At 37.9% G+C, this 20,343-nt stretch overlaps 1 protein-coding gene across 1 annotated transcript in view; it reads left to right on the top strand.

Annotated features, from left to right (window-relative positions):
* Positions 1–537: 537 nt before the first annotated feature.
* The window catches only part of SDK1 (sidekick cell adhesion molecule 1), a gene marked incomplete at both ends in the record, with an annotated part of 357,418 nt that continues 337,612 nt past the window's right edge, over positions 538–20,343 (top strand). The window contains one exon of the mRNA XM_079542659.1: positions 538–1,009. Coding sequence (XP_079398785.1) covers positions 538–1,009 — 472 coding nt within the window. The remainder of the gene's footprint in view (positions 1,010–20,343) is intronic.

The following is a 20,343-nucleotide window of genomic DNA, read 5'->3' as shown; positions in this document are numbered from 1 at the left end:
CGGCTGCAATCAGTGCCGGAGCCGCTCGCTTTACCTCACGAGGACCCTTCAGCCCCTTCTATTGACGGGAGAGATTTGTATCCAGAGGAAAATCGGATTAATATAAACTATGCGGAGCTTGGCGGGGATATCTGGAGACTAACCTGTCTGCATGGCTGATCTTGAAATTGTCTGAAATAAATCCTCGGCGCAAGGAAGAGCGAGATACTTTCAATTAGTATTTTTTTTTTTTCCCGTTGGTGCTTTTCTTCCCACCCCTTTACACGAGTTTAACCCTTCCGCTCCGAGGTTTTTATGGGAGAATGGGACACATGCCGGAAGATTCCCTACGTTTGGTGAATATCACAGGGGTAACAGTTGCCGTCATCCTTGCGGTATGAAAGGTGCTGTGGGGATGTGTGCTGCTGGCTGAGATGGATCCATCCTTCTGTGTTGCTGTTAGCAATGTGCCGAAGGATCCGGATTTACTGAAGTACTGACGCCAATAAACTTGCTCCTTCCCTGTTGAAGGCATTGGATATGACAGCGCGGAGAAACATGTGTTTCACATTTCTGACTGGTTGTTTTGGTGCAGTCAATACTTCCACAAGAAACATTGACTTCGTGGGTAATTATAATACGGTGAGGCACACAGAGTGCTGCTTTCGGGCTGCATGCAAAGTGAGCACAAATCAAAGAGCCCTCGGTTCCTGTGAAGTGGGGCTTTCTGTTCCCCCAAAACTCCGGGGCAAAGGCAGCTGGCGATGTTCCCAGTCCACCAAAGAGAGCCTGGCCTCGGGGTGCCGAGTGAGCGATGACCAAAGCGCTGTCAGGAGTGGCAGGCAGTCGGATCGGATGGGGATCAGTGAGGCAGCGATGGTTGGAAGGGAGCTGGATCGTGAAATTATTGCCCGGAGGAATAGCAGGCGAGACGAAATGATGATGAAGTTAAACTTCTGTTTCTTCTTCTGTCGACGATGGTGGGCGTTTCTGTTGCTACAGCTCCACATGTTGCAAGTGCTGGCACAAGGTAAGGCTAGAGACATTTTTGTTTATAGAAATGTTGCATCTGCCTTCCAAGAGGAAGGCAGTTTTACTCGGGTAAAGATATACCATTTCACTTTGTTCCTGTCAGAGGGAAACTGCAGAATTTGCAGGGAGTTGATTTCATGCAGGAACAGTCATTCATTATGCACGATTCTTTCTTGATGGAGCAAGGATTTGCAGACTATCTGCATGTTTCCTTTTCTCATCCTCCTATCCTTCCTCTATCCCCATCTCCCACAAAGAATCAATGGCTTATCAGGACCGAATCTACGCTTGTATTTACTTCAGTCTGTCTGTGTGTTTCTGTGTTTTTTTGACTCAGGCAGCAGAAGAGTTAACTGCTGGTTGTGTGTGTTTAAAAACACTGCACTGAGATAAGTTATTAGGAGAAGGGGACTCATAAATCCGCCTACTAGAACTAAAGCAGAGCATGTAAAAGGAATTCTTTAAGCATATGAGTGCTATTCTATGTGAACCTTGGTTCGAGCATTGTTCGTTTCTTTTGGATTGCCAAGTAACATTTACCCGAGACAAAAACTGCAATTGATTCGTATCTGAGCATTTCCACATCAGAGATCCTTGCAGTCAAATGAGTCACTTGTAAACGCAGGGTCAGAGCCGACCAATAGACGTTAAATATCAAGTGTCCGTCACTGTGCATGTAAATTCCCTTCTCAAGAAATAAAAAATTGCCAAACGAAGCTTAATTCTTAATAATCCTTTGACAGAGCAGGCGATAAATGGCAGGCAGGAGCATTACAGTTGGCTGCTGTAACGTGCTGAACAAACGCAGCTTTCACTTTCTTTGCTGGGCAGAGTTTTGTTGCAGTGTGCATTGTCTGACTGGAGTGGTGTGTCGTACAACGCAGGGCTGTGTCGTGTGGGACGAGGAGTTGGTTATTGCAGCGGAAGTTCATACTCCATGTAGGGGAATGGTCTTTGTTTTTTAGTTCTTTGTTGTCGGGTATTTCAGAGGGAACAACGGTGCATTCAGCTTTAATAGCTGGATGGGCTCCTGAGTTGAGGGTTACAGAGCCAAGCCTGCAGTAGTTTGCCTGCTCAGGGTTTACTGCTGCACCTTTGAAAAGTTTGGAGCCTCAGGATACAGAAGGATTTTAATCCGGTGTTTAAAAATGGACTCCACCCCAAGAAACCTTTTTCAGCGCTTTGTTTATGCTGTCATTCCCATTCCCAAAGTGCTTATGCAGAGGCCTGCAAGCCCTAACAGGATATTGTTATCCTGAAACAAGGCATACCTGAAATAATTCTCCCCTCAAATTACAATTCATGTAACTTTTTTTTTTCCTTTTGGTGGTTGTTGACAGATGCCAGCGTGAGGCTTAGGTTTGGAAGACAAGCACAGATTATTCTTGAAGCATACATTAAAAATGTAGAGAGTTTTCATTTAAGGCAGTTGTAAGGGCAAGTTATTCAGGAAGCAGTGCAGATGTTGTGTAAAACAGTTTTCTGTGGCCGAGTAATAATCCAACAATCTAATTGGATCACAAAGTGAGTTGAAACTTTTTTTTTTGGCACAAACTATGACAAAAATATTCTGATAGAGTATTTCAGATTGCTGAGCACATGCAGTAGAGTTGGTCCTATCTCTAGGAGTTACGGGATAAGAGAAGTCCTTAAGAAAAGTCCTAACACCAAGTTGGCTTGTGTCCATATCCATCTGTGACCAAGGGATGGGTGGGATGGGATGTGAAGAGAGTGAGATGTGTTATTTCTGAGCAATATTGGTGTGGGTAAAGGTGTGGAGTTTAGAAAACATTAAGCAGTGAATGAAGAAAAAAATAAAATACGTTGTTCCTCTTAATATAGTGCAAAAAATGCAGGTAGGTCTTTAAAAATTGGTTGACTCACAAAGCGACGTGAAGGTCTTAATGCTCAGTGCTTTTCACAAATGTATTTATTTCTAAGTCACGGTTCTCTTTGCTCTCTGAGTTCAAATGGAGTCTGAAACATTCATCATTGCCAAAATTTAGAGAGATGATGACAATTTTTATTGACGTCCTTCTTGAAAATAGAAATTCTGGTACAATCTCAAAAGCTTCGCATTGGATTGATGTGATCATGTGCAGGAAAGAATTCTATGGCTCCAATCTTGCTGTGTGATAGAGAAAATGAACGTTCTAAATATACAGGCCACAGTTGTCTGTGATGAGAATCTCATAATACTATGCTGTAACCAGCTAATGTTTCTGTAACAATTACTTAAGCATTAAAGTAATAAGTATACTCAAATACAAGTTCTAAATGCTATGGAAATGTATTGGGTACAGTCATTGAGATTAAGTACGTTGTTCTGTAAAGTGAATGGAAGAAAATATTTTCAACTCCAACAGGTTGTCTGAGTATTCTCTAGACTTGAATGATCGTCTGTGTTAAAGCAGATCTAGAGGCAAACAGTAGGTGAAATCACTTGTAAATTCATTTTGCGCTTAGATTTTCAGCTTCTCCGTCTTCTCTAGCAGTTGTGTTATATAGTTGGTTATAATGACTTATACGATTGCTTTTTCCTTTTCCAAGTAAATTTAATTATTATGAATCATATGTTGGCTTACGGTATGCAATAACAATTTTTTCCCCAAACCTCACTACAGTTAGTGCAGTCCTTCTGATAGTGGTAGAAGCTGATGGATGAGCAATGCTATGGCCTGTTCCATAGCACAGCCCAGAGCTGTGCTCCCACTGCTCTTCTGGTTGCAGGTCTTGCATAGACACCCCTCATACTGTGTGCATGTCTCACCCTGCTTACCACACTGGTCCATCTGTGAATGTGAAATGTCATGAAAATTAGTGTGTAAGAGTCTGAATACTTCAACATATAGAAGTAAGGAGATGTCTGTTGTCTTCTGCCATGATGCCTCTTTCTATGGCATGTTTGTTAAATGTGAGTGTTAGATGCTAGCTAGCCTTAAGTCATAGTGTGTCTTCAAATAGTGGTGAGGTGCTAACTGATAATCACCATAATTATCAAATTAGAATTTGCAGGGCGATGGGAGAAGTGAATCATGTGCACGTGGTAACTGCTGTGCTTGGGAGAACATTATCCTGCAGTGACCTCCAGCTCAGGGGTCTCTCAGGCCTTTGCATGGTCCTGTTGAATACACAGAGCTCTTTGCAAATTGGAATATTTGTTATATAGGAGGCTAACAAACACTGATGGCTTCTGCATTATGAAATGTTCGCTGAAATGCTAGACTGTTTGCATGAAAATAGGAAAATTCTGCTTATTTGAAGAGATTGGAAGCTGCTGGAAGTTACTCTGCGTGTCTTAATTGATTTAAGTACCTGTGAATGTCTTATTTTGTTGAAGAATAAAAGATACATAGAAAATATACTCCTTTTGGATTGATGGTTGTAGTTCAGAATGATTTTGAAATAGAAAAAGCCAGTTCATAGCTTTAAGTTTCTCTAACAGGAGATGGTTATCTTCAAATATTAAGAAAGAGAAGCTTGTCTGATTTTTCTTATTTTAACAGCAATGGAAGAGTAATCTTTTCATGCCACTTGCTGAAATCTATAATTCAGCATTCTACAAGGACTTGAATGCATATTTAAGGTGGTATTGATATCTGTTATGTTTTGACAGAAGCAGTGATATGGGAGGTAGTAGAAAATGCTGCCTGCTTTTTAAATTCAAATATCTGATCTTTTGCTACTTATAAAGGTCTGGAAATGTTTTCAAGAAAATTTCCAACTGTGTTTGATGTTCAGAGATGATCAGCTACCTGCATAGAGCAGCGAGGTGTTGGAAGGACGGGGAGACATTTAGATGTGAGCGTGGTATTTGCCATTATGAATTACATGTTGAATGATGCATTTCTAATTCCAAAAGATTCTGCTGCTATTTATTGGAAATTCATTCGTGTGTACTGGATTTAGTTGTGTTCCCTTTCTTTAGAATAACGTTTTAAATATGTAATAGCTTTTTTTAGCAGATTAATTATTTGGATTTGTAATTATAATAATAATAAATGGATTTGAAGGAGGAGTTACAATCTCGGTCTAAAGAGAAATGGAATGGAGAGAGCAGAATTTTTCTGTGGCAATATCCAACTTTTAACTCTCTCTGCTGTGGTAAATGTGAGTTTGCTTCCTCTGCTTATCTTTGGCTGAAATATTACTTCCTCTCAATATTTCTCAAAGCAAGTTTAAAGAGATACATATCTGCCAACATTTAAAGTGCACCGCTTCAGAGAGTTTCATGAGAGTGCACTGTTATTGTGCAATTAGAGAGGCAGCAAGACTGTACACAGGTTGCTCCAAAAGTAACGCCTCCCATTTATTTCCATGGAAACTGCAACATTTTCCAAGAGCACAATGATGCTGTTCGCTAGAGCAAATTCTCAGCTACAAAACACTATTTTTCAATGTAGTCACCACCATTAGCTCTGCGTTTTTGCTGCTGATGAACAAAAGCCAGCCTGTCACACCGGTACAAATCAGAGGCAGCCTGCTGTGCTGCTGCTGAAACGCACCACCCACCACCTCACTGTGCTCACGTCCACCATTTGGTCTCCATAAACATTCAGCATCAATGAATGTCAGTGGGTGCAATTTTTTCCACATTTGTCTGCACACCTTTGCTCCATCTGCGCTTTCGTGTCAAACTCTGCTTTGTCAGACAGGCGCTCTGCTGCCGTCTGTCATGTGGCAACATGGAACAAAATACTGACAGGAAGGTTCAACTTCTACTGCTGTATAACCAACATCCGCCTCTGATGTCATGGGGCGACATAATAAAACAGGAGGCGTTACTTTTGGAGCAGCCTTGATATCGTCTATCTAGGATCTATTCATACATCACCAGAAGATACTTAGATCAGGAGTAGCATAGGTGTAGAGGGAGATTGGGGTGGTTTAGTCCCAGAGTTCTGCAGTGTGTCTTTCACATCACTCAAGAAAAAAGAAAGGGAATGGGTGCTCCTGCTCGTAGTCCTTGGAAGGCTGTTCTGGAAGGCTCTGTTATTTCTGGCTATTTTGAACAACAAAGACAAGTACTGACTAATATTTGGAAGATTATCTGGCTGATTAAACAAACCATACAAGTTTTAGTAAGAAGTCTTATGGTGAATAATTACGAAGCTGTGTGAAGGTCTTGGACTTTAGATGTCTCAAAGGGGAATTTTTTGTTTTCTGTTCTTAAGGGCACACACCTGCGTATCTTGAAAGCACTGTTGATGAAAATAAAATGTTCTCAACCATTTAGCAACTTTGTGTACAGCTTTACCTGAGCATCAGTTCTGAAGGGGCTGCTTTCTTGACTCACCTGGGCCTTTTTGCTGTAACGAGTCTGTGGGCAGACTGAAAGCAATTAGATTCCATGCAGATCAAACCCCTGTTTGTGCTGAGTTCATTGTGGTATGAGCTTTTTCAACTGTATATGCAGAAGTCCTTTGCGTATATGAATATCTAATGTATTTAAAAACCTTTTAGTGAACAAACTGATGATTTGTTGATCCCTTTGTGGTCTCCAGAATAGTTTTCTTCTTGAAACTGCGTCAACTAGGATAACTTTCACCAAGATTTGCTCAGAGGTGGAAAATGCCAGAACTAAGGTAGCTTGTACATCTTTAATCTGCATTTCTCATGCATGACATAATGGTTAAGTTTGAGTTGGTACATAATGTTTTACTGTCTTACCCTAGTTAGGAGCTAAGAATGCTGCTCACTGATCAGTTTTTCAGTGTTTTGTTTTCTTGTCAGCGCTCGGCCCCATCTTTCATTTACTTGAAATGTTTTAAATTAAGCACAAGAAGACTTTTGTGTGTTTTAAAGGAAGAAGTGTTAGCAGCTATGGCATTGCATTGGATTAGACTGCTTATAGTTATTACAGCTGGAAAGCAGGTGGTTGGTGAGTGTTGCTTTCTGTGTGTGAGTGACTATAGAGTATTTTCTACTGAATAAAGGCTCTTCTCTCCATGTCTCTCAGACAACCCTTCACTCCCATATAGCTCGTGCAGAACAAAAACATCACTCCCTGAAAGATTCATTTCTGAAGAAGTTGGGGTCCCTCGCTGTTCCTGCCTGTGATGATGTTGGTTGTCTTACTGAGAAGTTCAGACAACTTTGTGATTTTTATTCCCTTGGAAAAAATTCTTTTCTTATTCACGTGTTGTCAATTTAACTCTGTTAAACTGCGGATTTCTTATGGGAACTGCAGTGTTATCTCAGTTCATTGGTTATGAATAGATAAGAAATACATGCAACGATTTTTTCCATTTTATTTATTTATTTTACACCTAAGTAAAACTTTCAGATAAACTGTGGACGTGATCTTTGAAACATCACCTCCCCAGAATATCCAGTGCATTCGGTAGGAATTAGGTCATGTTGCATTTGCAGTTGGAATTCAAAGGGTTATGTGGCTGAGAAGGTAAGAACCTTTATTTTAGCACATGCATTGACTTCATTACTTTTAAACTACTCTGACTGCTTTTGTAAGATCTGTGCATTATGCAGATTCTTGGCTTCTAGACATGCATGTTGTTCATGTTAGAGTATTTCTGTATTTCTGATTTGTCTAGTCACTTCTTGTTCTGTCATTGCTGCTGAAGACAATAAAGCTGTTACTATATAGACTACATGATAGCTTGTTGCTAATCACATGTTTTATCTGTAAAATGTCCAGTGTTATGACTTGCACCTCACCAATATTAAAAATAGGGGCCTTGGAAAGCTAAGCATTTGTAAAGCTAATGTTCAGCTGGTTTTGCTCCCTGAGCTAGCTGAAACTGGGCTCACTCATCTATCGGACAGTGCAACAGCAGTGATGGGAATACGTGGCCGTGGCATGTGGTCCTGGCAGCCATCGCTAAGATCAGGGGAAACTGCGAGAGAGCTTTTGGGTATAGACAAAATGCAAGAGAATTGCACTGCCTAATGAAGGAGCATTTGGAGGCTGGTGCTCCTGGAGAGAAAATAGGAAGGTTAGTACTTTCCTGGGGTGGTTTAGAGGACTTAACTTTGGATTTCTTTTCTGAAAGACACTTTAAGGGAATTCCTCCCTTTGTTAGAAGGAGGCTTATAAAGGAAGTACTAAAGTTAAGCAATGCAAATATTCCTCTTAATCCCCTTATATATAAATTCTTGAGATCTATGAAGTGAAAAATGTTTTTTCCCTCTGTCTTGTCTACTTAAGTTGCAAATTTCACAGGTGCTACTTTTTAACGCTTGTATCCAACATGCAGACTCAGCAGGTAAAAACGATGATAGCGGCTCCAACTGATAAAATTAAGCCTTTAGCACTACTTTATGCAAAATGTGGGAGTGGATTGCACAATCTTATGGTATGTCACCGCGTTCAGATAAGTTGTGAAGTGTCGTTCTCGATAAATGATAAAGCATTTGTGTTTTTCAGGCAGATAACTTGAATCTTTCATCCTGTTTTTCACATTTCCATGTGCTATTGCAGCAGTCTGAGGAGAAAGTTGACTCTGGTAGATAAATCATTATCCCTTAGGTCTCTTTAAATCACTTTATGGTCTTTCAAGCAGTAAGCCATATTTTTTAAAAATAAACTCCTAGGTCTAACAAGTTATCTAAAAAATAATTTGTTAGGTATAGCACTCTTGGACTGGAAAGTAGAGAGTAATGATACATAACTCCAGTACATGTTGCTAAAATGGTCCCACATTGATTCCTGGATGAAGCCGAGTTTGTGACTCATTACTACACAGAAATCAGAAGATCTGATAGCCCCTACTTCCATCCTCAGATTCGTGTTTATCTAGCTGTATATGTTGTGGCTTTGACAAGTGCTTTTGGCATTGAGTTCATAGGAAATCTGTTCAGTAGCATTACAGCCTTCTAAGAATACTACTAAGAATGAAATGAAACTACAATTTGATTACGCCTAACATCTGGACATACAGAAGAAGATGCATTTTATTATACTGTTTGCTCAACCAACATTTTTGTCTAATGCAGCAGTCATTGTTGTCTTCCTTGCACGCTGGAGAACATCCTTTATTTCTTATTACTTATTTGTGAGGAAGTGCATAGGACATTCACGACTAAGTGCTTCTTAAATAACTAGATGGTATGCAGGGATCAGAAACGAAATGTATGGCACCATGGCATACATTGAAAGGTGGTGTGTTTATTGTAACATGGAACAAATGGAAAGTGATGCGCTGCTGCAGTACTGAAATGGGTAGGAGAAGGGAAGGGAATTATCTAACAGTGTCTCTGAATACGTGTATTTAAATATGTGGATAATTTTGTTTTTAAGTTCTTTTGAATCTGTGCCACTGACTTTTGCTGACTGTTTGGGACTATTTTCTTCCTTCGTCATCAAGAAACTGACTGATTCTAACCAATCACACTAATGCTGTTTTGCAGAAGAGTAGCCTTATGCATTTTTCTCTACTGTCCTCACTAAGGAGAAACTCTTTCCATTGGTGTCACTTCAAATCTGCAAGAACTCCATTTTTCTGTGATGCATACAAAAAGCTTTCCTGTTATGTTGTTAACAATATGATGGAAACTCTGCTGTCCAGGTTGATGAGGACTATCTAATTCTTTGTGTGTGTGCCCATCTGTGTGTCTCACTGCTGTCCTGTTTTGTATCGTCTTCTCTCCTGGAAATAGCGTGCAAGACTCAAGAACTATTCCTCAGAGGTCTCTGCTTTCTGCTCTTGAAAAGAACACTTATTTTATGTAATAACTTCCTGACATTCGTAGACTGAGTGAAAGTATTTCCTATTTACAGAGCCTAATTGTACTACTGCTAGTTATCCGTACAAGATTCTTACAAGTTTTCTATGTTCAAGTTTCTTACAAACATAATTCTCATCATCTGTATTCTGAATTTAACTGTATCTTCTAATCCCCAAAACTTGAACACCTAGTTAGAGCACACTGTTGCCAATAAAAGTTGTTGTGCTTGGTAAATTTGAAGACTGCAAATCTTAGTGTGTTACAGAAATTCAGGTGAGTTCTAAAACTTAATTTTGTAATTCTCAAATTCCTGGTGTTGTGCTATTATAAACGAACCAAAAAAGTGGTGAAGTAGGTAGTGAGAAAATGTAACATGGCTCTGCATGGACATTCCTATTCTCACAAGCAGAGATGAATACTTTTTATCTGTAACAATCTAGAATTGAAGCTTGATGCCTGCAAAATAGCTTTCACCAACAAACGTTCAGCCTAAATGCTCTTTGACTGAACAGAGTAAAACACTTTTTTAAAAAAATTTAATACATTTGACATCATTCTGAATACATCTATTTTAATATTTCCTTTCTGTAAGCAATTTCCTCTGTAATTTGGCAGTCAGTGAGGAGAGACACAAACAAGTAAAACCGACAAACGTCACTGTAAAACCAAAAACTGCCAGCAGAGGAAGCTTTTGGCAGATAGAGCTTTTAAAATTATTGAAGATATAATTGTGTCTTCCCTAAGTGTCTGAGACCAAAAGACTACTTGGTGTAGCCATGATAGTCTTTGGTCTAGGTTCTACTCTCACTGAGGTATAACTAAGTAGGATTGTGTTTTCATTGTCCATTAAATTCTTAGTTTCATTTTGGTAGTTATTAAATGAAGGATATCCTTTGGAGAGTAAGTAGGAGTTATTTTTCTATCTTAGAAATGGCAAAATACAAAAGCTTTCACCCACTAATAAGCAGAATAACAAAGGCAAGTGATTTATAAGTCTGGTTTGGTGGCAGATCAATTAGTAGATAATATTTTACTCTGTCTCAACTTTATCACTGTCAATGTAGTTCTCAGTTAGGGAAGAGCCACTCCACTGTGGTGTATTCTGATCTTAGCTGAAGTTCCATGTGCAGAAGTTTTGCATCCATCACGGGCATCTGTAGCTGGATGCTAACTGAGCTCCTCTTGATCACTTGGCTGACTTGGGAAGCACAGGAGTAACTGTCAGCTTGTGCTCGTACAGTCAGAAAGACTTATTAGGTTAAGAAACGATCAGTGTATGAGAACTGCTGAATCATGGCCTGAACCACTGATTGATCACCTGGGGAAAGGACCCGGACAGCCCTGGGAGCACAGGTGAAGGCAATTTTATGTGATCAGAAGGGGGGGGGAGCCTGGCTGCACCTCTCTTAGACCTCATTTAAGGGCTGACTGCCACTGGGGAAGGATCTCTGGTTGGAGATCCCTCCCTTGTGGAGTTGTTCCTGCTAGCTGAGATCTTCAGAGATGGGTGAGTACCTTTCCTTTCCCTTTGCAATGCTGTTCCATTCACACTGCTCCCTTTGTTATTACACCTCCTGTATTGCTATTCCACCGCATTGATCTTTCTGATTGTTACAATCAGTGATGCATTTTATTATTTAATAGCTGTTCTGATGGTTTATACAAACAAGGTCAATTTGTTTGTATTGTAAATAAAAAATAAAGTGGTGAGTAATCTTGTATTTTCACTCTTCCATGTGTGCAGATGTCTGTTTCCTTACAAGAGCTCTTAGCATTCTAAATAACCTTCTGTAGAGCTGCTCAACTTCATAACTATTGATAAATCAACTTTTGTGCAAATGTTCGTTGCAGTGGAGGTGAGCTGTCACTTTATTAGAATTAATGGCGTAGATACTCATGTTGACTTGAAATTCACTGCAGCATGAAAGTGAATAGGTGTTGGTGCTTTGGTAAACTGTGGCACATTGCACATTTTTTATAACCAATTAGGGAGTGTTGGTATTGGGCTTGTGCAGTGCATCTGGTTGTCACTTACACTTGAATGTTGAATTTAATTAACATCCAAATCAGTGTGTTTACTGGAAGAGTTCTGTTTAAACCATTAACATGTGTCAAAGGCTGTGGGTATTGCTTGTGAAAGAAAGAAAATGTTTGCTACTCTTTTATTACAAGACAAGATACGGTGCTTTTCCAGGAACATGACTGCCTTGACTGAAAGACCTCCCAAAACCAATATGGGATATGCCAGGTATGGATTTCCTCTAATTCAGTCAAATCTTACATCCCATGTGAAAGGCAGATTCAATTTCATGCATATTTGCAGCTCTCAGTTACTTTTCCAGATATCCAAGTCTGAGCTGCCTTGAGATTCTGGAAAAGTGGCTACATGCTGAATAAACTGTGTTCATGCTTGGTTGGTCAGACGCTGTGAGGCAAATAAAACACAAGACAGAACTATTCAGAGCTCATGTAATAAGCCTGCTGGTAGAATGTACTGTGTGCATGAAGATCTGTCTGTTGTGATTGATACACTGAAATTTTCAGTCTCCAGTGTGTTTCAGCCCTGTGAAACTCTCTTATTGGTTCTTGTAAGAACTTCTGCTATTTTGGCTAATTTTGCAAAGTGTTACTTCTGCATAGATCAAGGTTTGAAATTAACGTATTACCATATGATTTCTGATTTACTTAATTGTATTTTCCAAAGTAGGATTTAAGTGACTCTGCCCTATTTTGAGTAAATCTTCTTTATCAGGTTACTTTAACATATCTGAAAGAATGTTTTGTGTCATTTGGCATTCAGTTGAATAACTGTACTCTTGCAGGCTTTTTTTGGCTATGTGACAGTTCAAAACTATAGCTCTCAGCATGGAGGGTAAGATGGAAAATTTTGTCCTAATAATAATTTCCACCCTCGATTCCTTCTCCCTACTCAATTGCCTTCACTTGATTATCTAAATTCTGCTGACAGGAGCGACGTGATAAAGAATAGGGGGAAAAAGAGAAATGGAAATAAGGTACAGAAATAGTCTGAGTAATGTGCCCATCCTTAGCCGAGTCCAACTGACAACATCTGTTATTGCAAACAGGTGTAGTTTGGAGGTCTCCTTTCTTTAGCAAGATTTGTTTGTTCCCATTTTGTATAAAGTTATCAGAACTCATTTTAAAATCTTCTGATATTTAAGTTGAATCATTAACTTTTTGCAATGTTTAAGTGTTAAACAGCTCATCCTGCTATGTACAGTAAATAGGTATTGTCCACACCTTTCAGACTTCTCCTACAGCTATATGTATTTTTTTTTAACAGTAGTGATAAACTGGAATGTATTTTAAGAATTTGAGCTTCACATTTTGGTCACAGTTGTTGCTATTGTGCAGCATATTGCTCCTTTGTAAACTTTTAGTTGTCTGAGACTATGTGAAAATGATACTGAAATTATCTAAAAAGTTGCCACCTTAATAAATCTTAAGATGCTATTTGTAAGTTAAATGACAGACAAAAGGTTGCACTATTTTTGGTTCAGATAGGGGCATGAATATCAATATGTTGTGTTATATGTCCTGTTGTAATTTACTTTAGGGGTATCAAATTAATTTTTGCAATTTAATTATATGTGCTGCTGGATTTCGTATTTCTAAGCAAAACTTCTGTTTTTGCATCAATATAGTTTCATTTTCTACCTTGTATATTGACAAAGAGACTATCTGGAATTGCATGGTCTTAAGTGGAGACCGCAGATCTCATTAATCTGCATTGTGAAACGTAATAACATTGGAGTCAAAACACTTGGGGTTATTCAATTACTGGCTGTGCTTTTCCATAGCTCTGTGTAGTAGTTCTGTCAGAAACAAAGCGTTCAGATCTTCCAGATGTATCATTTTTGAACAACAGCTGAAGGCAACAGGTTTCAAGCTCTGAGTCCTTAATAAAGGGTGAACAATTACCACTATCGGTCATTCATTAAGTGTGCTATTAAATTTGTAGGTAAAAAATGAAGTGCATTAGTACATTTTTGTGTGGCACAAAAGAGGTGTTAGATTTTTTTCCCTTATACAGAACATTTCTGCTGTATCTTGGACCTTGTACTATTCTACAGCTAATTACAGCAAATCCTTTTAATAGGGGGAACTAATGACCACCTGAACTAATGTCTTAAAATGGAAGGTTAAGGTTTGTATGGCTGGGTTCAACATAAAAACCAATGTAATTTTACAAATAAAATAGTGTGTTTAAAAGTAGTTGATGTAAATTTAGCTAGTATTCAGTAAAGCTTACATATTGGGAAAAGATTCTCCGAAATGGTGAGTTTTAGATAATATTTTGGAAGTTGTTACTGTAACATTCCTAGTAGTTCTGCTCTATGCTTTTAAAAGCTTCGGTTGTTCTGGGACAGTTTGAAAACTTTTCCAGCAGAGTAATCAACATACGCTGTAGGGGTAACTGATCAGTGTTATTGAAGTTACACAGATTAATCCCAATGAAGTTCTTTAATGTCATTTTGTAAATTGCACTCTTCTTAATGTCAGTCTGATCTAATTTTTTAATTATTTTTTCTTTTTGCACAGAAGCAGATGTGTTTCTTTTTGTGTGAAAAAGGGTGGATGTGCTTCGGCAGGTTTCAGGAATGGAGAAATTTCTCCATCCGCTCAGGCTCTAATGGGGTGTAATGCCCTTCAGAGGCAAAAAGTCAATTGATATGTGAGTCTTTTGTGATGTAAATACTTGTCTTTTGGGTAACTAGTTTTTACAGTCACTCATAATAAAGCCAAGGAGTCTTGCATTTTATGTTTGATTAATATATATATATATTTTTAAAAAAGATTAATTTGGGCTTTGTGTGAGAGACTTCAGAGAATAAATGGAACCGAGTTGTTGAGATCAAAAGCAGGAAAGAAATAATAAATAGAAGTTCTGTCGGAACCAGGGAATGGCAAGACGTGAGACTGTATCTTCACGTGTATTGTTAAGTAAAAACATGAGTATATTTTGATGAATGTTGCTTACAAGGTACACAGAACAGCTTGATATCTCACCAAGTTAATGTGAAATGGTTGATAGAATTAATTTCTTTATTTTCAAATCTAAAGTCTTAAACATAGTTGATTAGGCATTCTGTTCTTTTTCCCATTGCTTGCTTGTATTTGTACCCAGTAGAAGGATTTCTATTAGCAGAAGGGATGTTCTCTGTGGGAGACAATAGAGCTGCTGCATAAATGACTTCTTTCTTACTGGAAGATGAAGAATCTTTCTAGAGTTCTTAACTATGAATTCCCAATACTGTCCTTGTGGGCAGGGAGTGGAATAAATATCTCAGGAATTGTAAGTTACAAGAAAAAGAAATGTATAAATTGAAAAAAATAAATGAATGGGAAAAATACCAAGGGCTGCTGCAGAGGTTTTGTAAGAGGAGCAGTCTGTGGGCACTCTGAAGGAGTAATTATGAAGGCTACGCTGTTTTCTCTTTCCCACCCTTCAGTGTCTCAGTTCCAGTTACTTCAGCCTGTTTATCAAAATGAATATCTAATCTTTGAGTCTGCTTGTAAACCACAAGTTTCCTCCTGTCATACGATTGGTGTTGCACTCAAGTATGGCACGTTCCATCACTCTTTCAAAGGGTTTTAATTTAACAGATATCTTGTCCTGGTTACCTTCTGATCTGCATTGGTTTTATGAATGGAGGTAGATAGAAGAGTTTTATTTGGTTACTGCCATTGGAGTGGCAGACAAATCCTTTATTGTTTACCTTTTTGTATGTCCTAATGACTACTTGATCTCCTTGGGTCCTGCTTCTCTTCATTGCATCATCAGAATTGTTTAGTAAGTTCTAGACAAATAACCGCCTTTCAAGTCACAAAAGTCTGCAAGTGTTGGTGAAGGTAAAGATGTTGCATTGATGCTGGAAGTATTAAATTGCTCAGGAATACTTTTATAACTAGTTAGGATCTTTGAAAACAAAATAATTCTTTTTTTTCCTCTCAGACATTGACTTAAACAGGGCCGTCAGTTTGAGTTTGGTTTGCAATAGCATATATATGGCATGGAAATCAACAAGTGATAATAAACTTGGAAGCATATAATACCAATTTTAATAGCTTCTCTTCACAGAAGATTTGTGCTTGATGCTGCAGGGCACAGGTTATCCAGTAACAAGGAAAATAGAGCAATGTCCATTGTTTGCTTGATTGTCTCTTTAACTTCTAGAGCTGGCAACTGCTTCAAGTATCTGCCTGATTCTGATTGTTTGCTCATTAGAATGAGGTTCCTCTTATGTCTTCGTCCCAGATTCTTTTGTAATATGTTGTCTCCTTTCACTGTCAAAGAACTTTAAAAAACCATTATTTAAAAATGTAACAATTATAGATAGAATAAATGACCTGCAGTGTTTAACATGAGAGAAATGAAATATTTATTATGTTGTAGGCTTAATGCTGAGCAGTAACAATATTAATAGGAATTTAAAAATTTAATATTACTAACTGTATAAAAAGGATGTTAGGAAGAATATGAAAAGTAATGCTTTTTTTATATGCCTTCAGTTAAACATTTTTCTGTTTCTACTTCTATTTCAGAAAGTTCTTGCCAGAAAGCTAAATATTTATAGAAATAAGAATCTTGATTATTAAATGATAGACTTTTTAGGCCAGTGTTTAAGTAGTAATTTTCATAATTATGTGTGTGGAAAGTAGCTAGATGAGGGGGGGGAAATGAAATTTGGTTTAATTATAGTTTGATCAGATTTCTTTATTTTAGAATTTAGAAAATCAGACTTGATAAATTATTTCAGCTGTGCTTATAAGTAACTGTGTGCTCTTTTGCTTGGCTCCTGATTCTGCTATGTTATCAGGGGAGGAATGTTTTCTTTTTTGTTTTTTTTTCTGGGTTGCTCAGGAGGCAATGAAGAATGAGAGCGATGAGTGCTGAATCCTTCTATCTGCATCCTTATGCATAGCTGCTCCCTAGGATTTAAGTGTGTTTCAAATTCCCCAGCACCACGGAACAGGCAGTTCTGGGCTTTGTTATGTGGTGAGATCTAGGATAGCTTTGTTTCCTCATGGAAGCAAGGTCAAATGTCAACTGTTGCTTGTCATTGCAATCAGTATAGCTAGCCCAGTATGCGGTTCATTAGATGCTCATAATAGCATGCAATAATCTCAGAACTTTCTGTTCTTGTCTGAGCATCCAGAGACATGATGGATTTATTTCATGATTTACTAAAATGCATCGGCACAGAAAATACATCATGTTCCATAGAATTTCTTGAACGGATTTACCTACTTGTTAAATGCCTTAGTAGTTATCTTAACCTGAAACACAGTATATAGGCCATAGGATTGAAATGCAGTAGTTAACTCAAAAATTAATATTTCTAAGGCAGGAGATTGGAAGAATCTTACAGCTTCCTGGCTTTTTGAACTCTGAGAACTCTCTGCAGTGGAACTGTTGCATTAAATAGCACTCTGTCTCTTTATGCTGGAATTTTATAATGCTGCTATCAAGAATGTCTATTTGAAAGTAATTAGCATCCAGGTTTCCAAAATTAAACCTTGGATGTTGATGATGTGCATGTATCTATAACTGCAGTGTCTTGAAGGAGCCAGCAAAAGTATCATCCCCCAGAAGCTTAGCAGACCACGGGAGTGGTCTTCATGAACTTGCTTCATGAACAGAAATGTGAAAAACTGTCTGGCCATGAGGTTTTACAGTGCATGAGGTGTAGGCAGAGTATGGAATGCTTGAACAGCACGGTCCCATTTTATGTCCCCCTGAAATGGTGAGGATTTGTGTTTCTTTGTTTCCCAGTGCTTCTCGTAATGCTTTGTGGGAAGGGCTTGAGTCACCTTCACTGTCCTTGGTAGTGTTCAGATTGGCAGACAAAAGAATCAGGCGGCAGACCTGGAAGTTCTCAGGATGCTCTGAAGGCCACGTGTAACAGTGTGGCCAAGCTCCTTTGCATGCATCTTTTTCAGCTGTCAGTGGAGTAACTGTAGCACTCGTATGCTGATGTTTGCGATTCTGTTTCTTCACCAAGTGTCCTTTCCTTGTTATGTTTGGCAGATGATACCTTTGTGGATCAGTAATTTTTAGTAGCTACTTATTTTGTTGTTATTTTTCAATTTTGCATTTATTTTATTCCTATGCTTTTTGTTATTCCTCCTTTGCTTCTTGATTGTACTCCCAAGCTAATTTTGATTGAAGATTCTTCACTGGTTTTATGAAATGACTCGTGCAACTTTCCTCCACTGCCTCCTGTACTTTTCATGGTTTTGTTTGTTTGTTGAACTAAACATTTCTCTTTTTTTTTTTTTTGTTTCCTTTCTCCTTGGAACTGTTGGAATGGCTATCTCCATAGGATTCTGGTTAAAAGAAAATGTGTGCATGTATTTTATTTGGTGGCTTGTGAGAATAATAATAATTTAAAAGCTTGGCCTGGCTTTCTGCTTTCTTTGTATTACAGTTCCATTACAGCAGCTCCCTAATTCATTATTGTGATTTTCAATCATAGAATTTACTTTATTAGTCTAAAATGTTTTTGGGTGTCCATTGGTAGCCTGAAGTGTAACTGGATCAGGTTTAATGAGCTCAAGAACCATGAACAATTTTAGTGGCTGTTTGAATCAGCTAAATGGATGGACATGGTGTTAGAAAACAGTCATAGAATCACCAAGGTTGGAAAAGATCTCCAAGATCATCCAGCCCAACCAGCAAAACGAGCCTTGCCCGCTGTTTTTGGTCACCATAAAAATGGAATTTCTTTCATTTCAATTTCTGTCATTTTTAGAACCTGCAGTTAATTAGTGCACAGAAGTTTCCCGCTGAAAACCATTCATATCCATGCTATGTTTATCTGAAATATAGATTATCTGTAGCCATTTTTTCCTTTCTAACAGCCTTTTGAATGGTGGTGGTCAATATGTTTTCTGTAGGTTAGGCTACATTTAAAATTATGTTGCCTCGAGATACTGGATAGTTATTGCTGCTATGTTACAAGCTCTGTAGGTTATCACCACTTCTTAATTTGATTGTACTACATACTTTATCCATGACATCATCAGTACTAGAAGTGCAGGGTAGCCATAGTTTGTAGAGTATTTAACTTACTGGATAAAAATGCTTCGATGACTATTTTAGATGAGTCAGCTTTAATTATAGCATCTGTAGATATTGTATGAAAGTTGTTTTATATGAAATGATTTTTCTGCAGAAGTAATTCTGTGATGTAGTAGTTGAGAATCCATCCAATGATTTTTGGGTCACTTCATTTCTGTCAGTTTCAGCTCCTTTTCACCCAGTTTCTTCCCCTCCACTACCAAAGAAAAAAATTATTCCAGTTACTTTAATAGAGTTGCTGGGATTTCTCTTCTTTAAAAAAAAAAAAAAAAAAAAAAAAAAAAAAAAAAAAAAACAAAAAAAAAACCAAACAAACAAAACAAAAAACAAGTAGCCTTTTTTATTATGTGCAAATTTCATGTATTGATGTGAAAATGCCTTGTAGAGCTGTACAGCAAGCCTATTTCAGCTGCTGGAAGCTTTACCATTACTGTGACAACAACTGATGGTCATCAGGCATTTCACTGTACCTAAAAAAAAAACTTACAGAATTAAATTATAATGTGGGCAAAGACTTATTCATCTAAAACAGCTTTTTGTAAATGTGATAGCAGACAATGATATTTCATCTATTTTATAATATGACAAAATCCAATGGAAGAAAAATAGGTTTTAATTTGTATATTTCTGTGTTACTGGAAAGCTATTTGGGGAAATTAAAGTTTGTTGTTAGCTGTGAGAGTATAAAAGAGCAGTGCAACAATGCTCCTCTAGATATAGTGCTTGCTTCCTGGAAGCTATTAATTCTATTACAGTTTATTAGTGATGCATCATAAAGTGCGTATGAAGATGACATTACTGTCAGCCTAACAAAAGAAAATTATAAAGACAGGAGTAAGAACAAACATTTTTGAAGATGGTTTGGCCGCAGTTTGCTGCAGACATTTTATGGCATTGTTAATTATAGGAAAATCTGCTACTTGGAGTTATGGATTCTCAAAACAAAAGCCACGTTAATGGACAAAATCAGACTCGTTATCAAAAGGAGTTTTATCATTATTTTTTTTTCCCCCAGTAATTTAACTATTGATCTAAAGTTATTTTTAGTCTGACTTTCACATTTTGGAAGTGTTTGTCAGAGAAATGCAAGCACTTCTTTGTGAAGAGTCCTGGATAACAAATTATGTTCCTGCTAGGCAAATTATGTATTTAACTCGTATAGAGTTTCCACTGGCAAGCTATTCTGATATTGATGTTAAATTAGGCTAGCTTAATTATACATTATCACCAAAGGCAATTTAACAAAGTACGTGTGGGATATGTTGAAATACATGTTAGTTATCAACTTTGTAGAGAACCACATCTTCAGGTGGTAGACAAATATTTTTATATTTTTCTGCTTTGAAAGTTTATGACCTTAATAAAGGCAGACATGGCTTGTAACTATCCGTTAGTTCAGTTTTTAATAATGTTTATATTTGCATATTGGTCTTCAGCTGGAAGCAAATGCCTTTAATTGTTGATCAGCTAGCTTTGCGTTTCAGATGTTTTCAGATATATCCAGTGCTGGTTTGAAAGTTCGATTTTTAGATGCACAA

This window comes from Tetrao urogallus, assembly GCF_951394365.1.
Source record: "Tetrao urogallus genome assembly, chromosome: 15".
NCBI lineage: Eukaryota > Metazoa > Chordata > Aves > Galliformes > Phasianidae > Tetrao > Tetrao urogallus.
This window is presented reverse-complemented; position numbering and strand designations above follow the sequence as displayed.